General features: G+C 36.3%; 1 protein-coding gene across 1 annotated transcript; it reads left to right on the top strand.

Annotated features, from left to right (window-relative positions):
• The first annotated feature begins 4617 nt into the window (after positions 1-4617).
• On the top strand, positions 4618-11369 carry MSTN (myostatin). The gene is made up of 3 exons (XM_030326162.1): positions 4618-4990; positions 6761-7134; positions 10814-11369. Exons 1-3 carry the CDS (start codon positions 4618-4620, stop codon positions 11192-11194), a joined length of 1128 nt encoding a protein of 375 aa, XP_030182022.1. The 3' UTR covers positions 11195-11369.
• The last annotated feature ends 435 nt before the right edge of the window (positions 11370-11804 follow it).

Below are 11804 nucleotides of genomic sequence, written 5' to 3'. Positions count from 1 at the left end.
CCCTCTTGCACTGTTGGTGGGAATGCAAATTGGTGCAGCCACTCTGGAAAACAGTGTGGAGGTTCCTCAAAAAATTAAAAATAGACCTACCCTATGACCCAGCAATAGCACCGCTAGGAATTTACCCAAGGGATACAGGAGTACTGATGCACAGGGGCACTTGGACCCCAATGTTTATAGCAGCACTCTCAACAATAGCCAAATTATGGAAAGAGCCTAAATGTCCATCAACTGATGAATGGATAAAGAAATTGTGGTTTATATACACAATGGAGTACTACGTGGCAATGAGAAAGAATGAAATATAGCCCTTTGTAGCAACATGGATGGAACTGGAGAGTGTGATGCTAAGTGAAATAAGCCATACAAAGACAGATACCATATGTTTTCACTCTTATGTGGATCCTGAGAAACTTAACAGAAACCCATGGGGGAGGGGAAGGAAAAAAAAAAAGGAGGTTAGAGTGGGAGAGAGCAAAAGCATAAGAGACTCTTAAAAACTGAGAAACTGAGGGTTGATGGGGGATGGGAGGGAGGGGAGGTTGGGTGATGGGTATTGAGGAGGGCACCTTTTGGGATGAGCACTGGGTGTTGTATGGAAACCAATTTGACAATAAACTTCATATATTGAAAAAAAAAGAAAATGCAAAAAAAAAAATCTGGCAAGCTTTATATTTGTGTACTCAGTAGTTCCCAGATTATAAAGAGTAAAGCCATAAACCTGCTTGGGGAAATATGCTTTATACTCTCAAAGTTATTTTAAAACACCCCCTGGTATTTGTATCAGAGATGAGAGAAGTTTGCTTACTACCTTACTTACGGTTACAGAAATGTGAGGCCCGAAGTGCCTTGGGTGGCTCAGTCGGTTGAGCATCCAACTCTTGATTTTGGCTTAGGTCATGATCTTGCAATTCGTAAGTCAGAGCACTGTGTCAGGCAGTGCAGAACCTGTTTGGGATTCTTTATCTTCCTCTCTCTCTGCCCTCCCCCCAATCTCTTTCTCTCTCTCTCAAAAATAAATAAATAAACATTTAGAAATGTAAGGCCCACTCAGTGCAAAGAAGCATAGGGGAAAGAAAAATATAAGTCTTGTGAAGTGCTGCATTAATCACCTAAAATCTGATTCCTATGAGAAACTGCTTTTAAAGATGGCCAACCTAAGACAAAGCCAACAAGCTGGTTGACCAACTTCTCCCAGTCAGCTAAAAGAAATTCTTCTCTGCTCACTCATCCTAATCACACACTGTCCTGTCTCCTTCATGAAACAGCCAAAGCCAGGCCATCAGCAGTCAGACCACAGTGAAGGTTCCTACTCTGAGGCCTTGGGAAGGTTACAGTCCCAAGCAATATATGGAGAAGCAATATATGTTCACGAAATTTCTTCAGTACCTCTTAACTCATTCCATGTTGATCTCTAGAGAAGTTGGTTAGATATAGATTTTCAATATTCACAGTAGTTATGTTCTATAAAGTCACTGCCAGCACTGAACGAGTGATTATTGAACCTCTGCTCCTTGAGGAAATACAAGGCTACATTCCTGTGAGCCTCTGGTCACAACATTTTTACCAACCAATCAATATATAACCCTGTTTATCTCTTTAAAAACATCTTATTTAATACATACTGTGGATTCATTAACATCGAACTCACAGCCAACAGGTTATAGATAACTCAAGCCTGAATAGAGCTCATCTAACAACATAGTTTTCCATAAGAAATTTTTTTTCTAAGACATCACAACCTTATTTCTTAAACTCTAGTAAAACATATATAACATAAAATTGGCCTTTTAACCATTTTTAAGTATAGAGTTTGGTGGCATTAAATACATTTATATTTTGTGCAGCCATCATCAACATCTACCTCCAGAACTTTTTGATCTTCCCAAATTGAAACTCTGTAGGTATCAAACAGTAACTCTCCCACCAACCCCTCCTCAAAGCCCCTAGCAACCACTATTCTACTTTCCATCACAGGCTTCTCGTTCTTAGGAGCACAGCACCTTAGCACTAGGCACTGGGGACCACTGTAAACAGTGGTCCCACCAAAAAATGTAAAAAATGTGGTACTAAATAGATTGCAAAAAGGGCATTTGTTTACAGTATGAGAGCTGAAACAAGTCAGAGCATTGTCTTGTATGACCTCAGCTGGGAACCTGTGCCTTAGAAGATTCAAAATTTCACCATTCTGTGCATGTGCATGAGTGGCCACAAAAGCACCCTGCGCATGGATTTTGGGTTAAAAATAAATTTTAGCAAGTAGGCAAATTTGCAAATATGGAATCCATGGATAATAAGCATTGACTATATGTGGAAATGACAACCTTTCTTTACTTTATTCTATGTAGTAAGAATAAAGAGCTGAAATATGCCTGCAACAGGCCTGCCTTAGAAAATTCTAGTTACCTCAGAGGACTAAAGAGGTAGTCTACATGAATTGATAATTGGCAGCTACAACCAGTTCTAGTTCATGGGGAGGATATATTTAAGCATAATCTCAAACCCCTCTGTAGGAAACAAAGACTGAGCACTCAAGTAACAGTTATCAATCACTTACTATATGACAGGCACTATATTCAGCAATTTACATGCATTATTAAATTACATCCCTCCAAAGCTCTCTGAGGAAACTGAAGGTTAGATAAGTTAAGTACCTCATCCATTATCACATAGTTAGAAGTGGCAATGTTGAGATTTGAACTCAGGTCTGCCTGACTCCAGAGCCCGGGTTCCCAACTGCTATGCAATTCTAATCAAGTTAAAAACAAAACAAAACAAAAAAACCTTGACTTACTCAGAAGTATACAGGAACATATGTTACAATGATTATAACCTTGCCAATATTTATACATAGAAAAATAAATTTACTAAATAAAACTTTATAAGCCTGATCTAATATTGTTCCACAATAGAGTATCTGAAACCCTTCAGGCATCTGGTTTGTGTCTGGTTTTCCTTAATCTTTAATGATGGGCAAATCTAATGCATTATGTAAGGCCATTTTTTCTCAAGAGATGTAGATACCTCTTAAGAATTTGATGAAAATGCATTAACTTTTCAGGCTACTGAGTTGCATTTTAGTGCACTGAGGCAGTAAATTAGTGTACAATGTGCAAAAGTGGTAGTGACCTAAAAAATAAATATTTGATATGAGCCACTGCATTCTCTTGGGGGTGGGGGAAAGTAATGGATTAACTCTCCTAGGAGTCCTTAGCTTCCCAAAAAGCAGTAGGAAGAAGAAATCTCCTGTGGCCTGGAAACAGCTTGTTTCTCACTGGCTATGTTTGCTTAGCTCTTTAACAGTTCATTTGATTAGATCTTGTGGCTCCCAAAGCTAAGGTTGAGAGTTTGATCCCTACACAGGCCACTTAAATTTAGAGAACAAAAAGCTCCATTCTCTGCTCCCAGACCTTACCCCAAATCCCTGCCAGGTGTCTGCCCTCTGGTCAAAATGAGAAACTGGCAAAGGGGTGCAAACCAATCATAGTATTGGGGAATGTTAAAAACGGACACCCCTTTATTATGATGCTCTTTCACTTTTATGTGCTGACAGTATTTTGATATAATTTACATAGAATGGATACTACGCTTTTTACTTTTGCCAATGGAAATCTGAGGCAAACTGTGCTTACGTGCTGCATTGCCAGTCGTAAAACCCATTGTCTTCTTATTCTGAGTTCAGAGATTTTTTCTACTAGCTGACATTATCCTCTTGGTAATAAACAATGAAGAAACACATCTTCTGAATAATACTAATCTGCAGCTTTACAAGAGGAAAGAACTGAATAGTAATCAGCCAAAAATTGAGCACCATTTTCATAGTAATGAAAAACATTAAATTATTTAAAAATAATTCAATGTGTAATATAACATTATAATAAGTTGATTTTTAACGTGTGCTAAGAATTTAAACAGGAAAACAAGCCTCTCAAATTTTAGCTGCCAATCTTTTACTAGTAACACTATCTTAGCTTTTCTTTAAATTCAGGTCTTCCTAACTTAAATTCATATTTCCCTAATTACACGGCACTTAAACATAATTTAATACAGTAAATAAAATTATTTTTACTTCAAATGCTTGCCTAAATAACAGATACTCATTTTAATTTTTAAGGAAGTAACATTTCAACTTTTTAAGCATGAAGTGTAAAACTAAGATTTACTTATTTAAATTATAACCTGAGTTTCACATGTAAAGATTAAGAAGATTTAAGTGTAGTTTCTATTATTGTTAACATAGACTTTATTTTTTTTCAAATGTCACATATATCTTTCATTATTTGTAGATTTATTTCTTTTATGAAGTAGTCGAATGAATCAGCTCACCCTTGACTGTAACAAAATACTGTTTGGTGACTTGTGACAGACAGGGTTTTAACCTCTGACAGCGAGATTCATTGTGGAGCAAGAGCCAATCATAGATCCTGACGACACTTGTCTCATCAAAGTTGGAATATAAAAAGCCACTTGGAATACAGTATAAAAGATTCACTGGTGTGGCAAGTTGTCTCTCAGACTGTACAGGCATTAAAATTGTGCTTGGCATTACTCAAAAGCAAAAGAAAAGTAAAAGGAAGAAATAAGAACAAGGAAAAAGATTGTATTGATTTTAAAATCATGCAGAAACTGCAAATCTATGTTTATATTTACCTGTTTATGCTGATTGTTGCTGGTCCAGTGGATCTAAATGAGAACAGTGAGCAAAAAGAAAATATGGAAAAAGAGGGGCTGTGCAATGCATGTACTTGGAGACAAAACACTAAATCTTCAAGAATAGAAGCCATAAAAATTCAGATCCTCAGTAAACTTCGCCTGGAAACGGCTCCCAACATCAGCAAAGATGCTATAAGACAACTTTTGCCCAAAGCTCCTCCGCTCCGGGAACTGATTGATCAGTACGATGTCCAGAGAGATGACAGCAGTGATGGCTCTTTGGAAGACGACGATTACCACGCTACCACGGAAACGATCATTACCATGCCCACCGAGTGTGAGTAGCCCTCTTAGTGTATATCAACAATTCTGCTGACTGTGGTTCTAGTGTTTATGAGAAACAGATCTATTTTCAGGCTCTTTTAACAAGCCGTTGGCTTGTATGTAAGTAGGAAGGAAGAGTTTCTCTTTTTCAAGATTTCATGGGAAATCTACTAATGAGACTGAAATCTGCTGCACTAAAAACCCAAAAGGAGATAAAATAAAATGTTTGCATGGCATTAATGTTTAGTTAAATTTGACAAATAGGAAATGCTTATGCTTTCACTGCTCAGTACCTGCAAGGCAACGATTGGGAGATACTACAAACAATGTTAAAAACCTACATGAAATTTCATGATTGCATTTAGTTGCCTGAAATAGGCATCTGTAATAACAAGTTTTTTTCTCTAATAAAAGAGAAAAACGTCTTCTGCTAAATGCCTAGAATGACTTCTGTTATTCAAAGCTACTCCTCACAGTGTTTTTATGTTCTTTACAAATTAAAATATTTAACTTTGAAAGCTTTTACACTGGAGCGTATAAAAAATGTTTTTTTTTAATTTAATGTATTAGTAAGACCAGTGATGAAGTGACATAGCAGAATGATAATCATGAGCTTATTATCAGAAAATGCCTAAGAAATAAACATTTTAATTAAACAGGTTATGGCTCACAAAGTCCCACTTCTCCCTTGACCCCGGCACTATTGTTGAGAGTCCCTGGTTTGCATGTTTCCAGGAAGGCACATTGCTCAATGGCCTTCTAAAATATTGTTTTCTTCTTCATATGAGGAAGGAGGACTATTACCTGTAGTATCTACCTTGCTTCTGAAAGAGAAGATATTTTGTACCATTGCTTTTTCAGTCATTTCAAAACGACACTCAAGGAAAGGCAGACAGTCATCTTAACAGAGAAGGCAAGACAAGAAAGATTTTTTGCTATGTGTCTGCAGTCTTGCTTTAAACAGTGCTTTTATACACTTGAAACCTGACTCAAAACAGTTTCAAATACTGTTTTGCTTATTAGGCAATCATGTTACAATGCAACAAATAATTCTCTTTTAAGACTCTGCTATCTAGTCCTGGAGTAAATTTACCTTATTTGTAAACAATCTTGGAAAAACAAAAGGGGGGAAGAAACTGCTTGTGCTGCTTACAACGACAACCTGGCTCTAAAGACCGTGTTTCTAACTTTTGAGATAAGCCTGAATATAACATTCACATTTTTGTGCTAATTACCTGATTCGTTTTGTTCCTTTAGGGCTATTCCAGAGCCAAAACATAACAGATGTGCTATATTTTCTACTAATTCCCAAGGCTCAGTTAGTTGCTCAGCGTGTCTTGTCCCCAGGTAATTCAGGCCTGGGGGAAGGGTTCCTTCTTCCAGACTGATTGGTACAGCTGCTCAGTAAGTGTAACTACTCAGATTCCCAAAGAATTCTAAGTGGATGTTCCTCCACGGTGTCTCTTGTTCTCTCTAATCATCATCATTTTAAAATTTCATCCACTGCTTATTCTTTCATAGAATTCTCTTTAGCCCACAGTTCTCTGAGAGGGAGCAGATTCCTCATAAACAGCTGAAAAAACATATATCTAAAAAATTCTGAAAAGCTAGAGTAATTATTTTCTTTGATATTTTTCTGAATTATGAATGAAATCCTACATGGTTTTTCACTTTAAAATATGCATTCACTATTCCAATGGGGGAAAAATGCTCACCAATTTTTTATTCATTTTTTATGAGAAATAATTTCAATAACTATTTTTCTTTTCTTATTCATTTATAGCTGATCTTCTAATGCAAGTGGAAGGAAAACCCAAATGTTGCTTCTTTAAATTTAGCTCTAAAATACAATATAATAAAGTCGTAAAGGCCCAACTGTGGATATATCTGAGACCCGTCAAGACTCCTACAACAGTGTTTGTGCAAATCCTGAGACTCATCAAACCCATGAAAGACGGTACAAGGTATACTGGAATCCGATCTCTGAAACTTGACATGAACCCAGGCACTGGTATTTGGCAGAGCATTGATGTGAAGACAGTGTTGCAAAATTGGCTCAAACAGCCTGAATCCAACTTAGGCATTGAAATCAAAGCTTTAGATGAGAATGGTCATGATCTTGCTGTAACCTTCCCAGGACCAGGAGAAGATGGGCTGGTAAGTGATAACTGAAAATAACATCTAGCAGCAAACATTGCTACATTTTGATTCATCATGTGAATGAATAATAGTGGAAAAATCACTACCCATTTCCTATGCTCATAAACCAGACAAAAGTATCTTACTCCAATGGTAGCTCTGTACCCAATAAAAAGTAGGTGTCTAATTTCATATCCTATGAAACACCCTCTTGATACTTTTATTTTGCATGAGGATTAAAAAAAAACAGTTATGCCATAGTCCTTAACTTCTTAGGGAGTTCTTTAGAAGCGGGGATGAAATATAAAGTGCTTTTCATTGATATGCTACATGATTTCATGGATAAAAACATGAAATCTTCATAGTGGATTCTACTACATAGCCAACAAATTTAAACATATCTTTTTATCCCAGAAAAGTGCCAAATATATTGAAATTTTTTGGTTTAGAAAAGCAGAAAAAACAAACTTGAGAAATTATAATTAAAATAAAATGCTTTTATTTATAGCATGATATGTTTATATGTTTATATATGTTTATATAAATATGATATTTATAGTATGATATGTTTAGGCCTATGTCTTATTAAATGTATCATCTTCAAGGTTTCTCATAATAAATATGTTTATTATTTTGTAGACTGTTGACTGATGTACATGTAGATTACTTTGTGAATTACCCCTAATGAAATTTAAATTTCCAGGCTACTTAACATTTGTCACCTAGCTTATTTCGAAGCTGCCTTACCATTTTTGTGCAAGGGTTTACTTAGGTGATGCCAACTAATTAATATCAGACCAAGCAGATGACAATACTTCATATATTATAAAATTTTATAAAAACCATTTTAAACCCTAGTATAAGTTTAGAGTTACTCACTGTTCTGCTTTCACAAACTTATTTAATGTGACCACACTTTTTACCTCTGAAACCTATTGACATAATTTAGAACAAAACATTATACTTTCAAACAATAAATGCTATCTTTTTAGTCTTTAAATGGTCTTGGTTTTAAAGAAGTATATAATTATTAAGTCAGATCTACTTTATTTTTTTAGTTTTATTTTTTTTTTAATTTACATCCAAATTAGTTAGCATATAGTGCAATGATTTCAAGAGTAGATTCCTTAATGACCCTTACTCATTTAGCCCATCCCCCCTTCCACAACCTCTCCAGTAATCCTCAGTTTGTTCTCCATATTTAAGAGTCTCTTGTTTTGTCCCCCTCCCTGTTTTTGTATTATTTTTGTTTCCCTTCCCTTATGTTCATCTGTTTTGTCTCTTAAAGTCCTCACATGAGTGAAGTCATATGATACTTGTCTTTCTCTAATTTTACTTAGCATAATACCCTCCAGTCCCATCCACGTAGTTGCAAATGGCAAGATTTCATTCTTTTTGATTGGCGAGTAATACTCCATGGTATGTATGTATATATATATATATATATATATATATATATATATATATATATATACACATACCACATCTTCCTTATCCATTCATCTGCCGATGGACATTTGGGCTCTTTCCTTACTTTGGCTATTGTTGATAGTGCTGCTAGAAACATGGGGGGGGGTGTGCATGTGTCCCTTCGAAACAGGACACCTGTATCCCTTGGATAAATGCCTAGTAGTGCAATTGGTAGGTTGTAGGATAGTTCTATTTTTAGTTTTTTGAGGAACCTCCATACCGTTTTCCAGAGTGGCTGCACCAGTTTGCCTTCCCACCAACAATGCAAAAAGAGATCCTCTTTCTCTGCATCCTCATCCTCGCCAACATCTGTTGTTGCCTGAGTTATTAACGTTAGCCATTCTGACAAGTGTGAGGTGGTATCTCATTGTGGTTTTGATTTGTATTTCCCTGATGATGAGTGATGTTGAGCATTTTTTCCTGTGTCAGTTGGCCATCTGGATGTCTTCTTTGGAGAAGTGTCTATTCATGTCTTTTGCCCATTTCTTCACTGGATTATTTGTTTTTTGGGTGTTGAGTTTGATAAGTTCTTTATAGATTTTGGATACTAACCCTTTATCTGATATGTTGTTTGCAAACATCTTCTCCCATTCCGTCGGTTGCCTTTTAGTTTTGCTGATTGTTTCCTTTGCTGTGCAGAAGCTTTTTATTTTGATGAGGTCCCAAGGTCAGATCTACTTTAAATCAAAACATATTCTTTAAAAGATTATATAATTTTCCAAATGATATATGGTTCTTTATTTTTTTTTTAATTTTTTTTTTCAACGTTTTTTTATTTATTTTTGGGACAGAGAGAGACAGAGCATGAACGGGGGAGGGGCAGAGAGAGAGGGAGACACAGAATCGGAAGCAGGCTCCAGGCTCCGAGCCATCCGCCCAGAGCCTGACGCGGGCCTCGAACTCACGGACCGCGAGATCGTGACCTGGCTGAAGTCGGACGCTTAACCGACTGCGCCACCCAGGCACCCCTGATATATGTTTCTTTAAATGTGCTACATAACAGGTGATTGACTCACAAAATGATGTGATTTTTTATAATATTAAATAACAATAATTACCAAGTCGATTTTGATTTTGATTTTGATATAGGATAAAAACCATTATTAATTATTTAAGAAAGTACTTTTTATGGGTAGTATTTTAATGATCAAAGTTGGTAATGTGACAGAAGTTTAAATTATTATTAAACAGGGGCGCCTGGGTGGCTCAGTCGGTTAAGCGTCTGACTTCAGCTCAGGTCACGATCTCGCGGTCCGTGAGTTCAAGCCCCGCGTCGGGCTCTGGGCTGATGGCTCAGAGCCTGGAGCCTGCTTCTGATTCTGTGTCTCCCTCTCTCTGCCCCTCCCCCGTTCATGCTCTGTCTCTCTCTGTTTCAAAAATAAATAAACGTTAAAAAAATTAAAAAAAAATAAATAATTATTAAACAGATTATTATTATCAAACAAGTTAAACATAATTATTAATATGACATACTCCTCAGATCTTCCCATATAAAAAAGATAAGTCTCAAATGCATTAAAAGGTTGGGGCAAGGGAAGAACTAGCAAATTATTGTTTAAATATATGAATAGAAACATTCAGTGAAAAAATAAAATGAAATATTTTTTGTATCTTCTGAATCTGTCCCTCTCTTCCTCAGAGTTTTTCTTTCCAACCCAGTATGCACACTACCACCTTCATTACCCTACCTCTCTTTTTCCTATTACAATCCATAAAGGGCTGGGAGGTAACTATTTTGCTCTGGCTTTAATAGCAAGTTTCCCCAATTAAAGATCTAGGGAACAGAGGATGGATGAATATACTTATCCCTCCAGAAGTCATCAGACATATTTAGCCAACATATTTAATTAGAAGAGAGAGAACTAACTGCTTTCTTCATCCCTGCTGTCCTCCCTCCTCCCTGACTCTCCTCCCTCTGTCCCTTCCTTCCCATAAATATTTTCAGAGTATCTGTTATGTGCCAGGCATTCAGATACTCAAACAAGTAAACACAAAAATTAAAAAGATATAGATCTGACCACAGGATAATTAGCATTGTTGCTATGTTCTTATGAGCCATAAGGGAAGAATCACACCTAGTGTAAATTAAAATTCCTTAATGCTGTGCCTTTAAAAAATAAATGTGGTATGAGCAAAATGATTAATTTCTTCAATAATGACTTCTTGAAGTAGGAAAGTGTTTCAGGACCTATTAATATTACTGATTGTTCTTTTCCTTCTCATGCAGAATCCCTTTTTAGAAGTCAAGGTGACAGACACACCAAAAAGATCCAGACGAGATTTTGGGCTTGACTGTGATGAGCACTCAACAGAATCTCGGTGCTGTCGTTACCCTCTCACTGTGGATTTTGAAGCTTTTGGATGGGATTGGATTATTGCCCCCAAAAGATATAAGGCCAATTACTGCTCTGGAGAGTGTGAATTTGTGTTTTTACAAAAATATCCTCATACTCATCTTGTACACCAAGCAAACCCCAGAGGTTCAGCAGGCCCCTGCTGTACTCCCACCAAGATGTCTCCAATTAATATGCTATATTTTAATGGCAAAGAACAAATAATATATGGGAAAATTCCAGCCATGGTAGTAGATCGCTGTGGTTGCTCATGAGATTTATATTTGGTTCATAACTTCCTAAAATATGGAAGGCCTTCCCCTCAACAATTTTGAAACTGTGAAATTATGTACCACAGGCTATAAGCCTTGAGTATGCTACAGTTACTTACGCACAAGCTCAGTATATGGACTAAAAGAGAGAATATATGCAATGGTTGGCATTTAACCATCAAAATAAATCATACAACAAAAAGTCTTATGATTTCCAGAGTTTTTGAACGAGGAGATCAAATTACTTTTATGTTCATATGTATTACAACATATCTAGGTAAATGAAAGCAATTCTCCTTGTGTTCTTGTGAATTAAAGGAGTGTGCTTTAAAGTCTATTTCTTTATGGTATCATTTAATATCTACAGTAAAATCTGTATGTAGTATTGGTAAAATGCAGGATTGTTAAATACTGTCATTTGAATCATCCTCCAACACTTGAATTTATATTGTACGATAGCATACTGGTAAGATGAAATTCCACAAGAATAGGGATGGTACACCATTTGCAAGTCCCCATCCCTATTATGATCTGTACAGTACACTAACAATCCATGCCAATGGTGCTAATACAATAGGCTGAATGGCCGATATTATCGGGTTTCTCGAATAAA

Source organism: Lynx canadensis, chromosome C1 (assembly GCF_007474595.2).
Source record: "Lynx canadensis isolate LIC74 chromosome C1, mLynCan4.pri.v2, whole genome shotgun sequence".
Taxonomy (NCBI): domain Eukaryota; kingdom Metazoa; phylum Chordata; class Mammalia; order Carnivora; family Felidae; genus Lynx; species Lynx canadensis.
The sequence above is the reverse complement of the archived record's forward strand: the minus strand, read 5'-3'. Positions and strand labels throughout refer to the sequence as shown.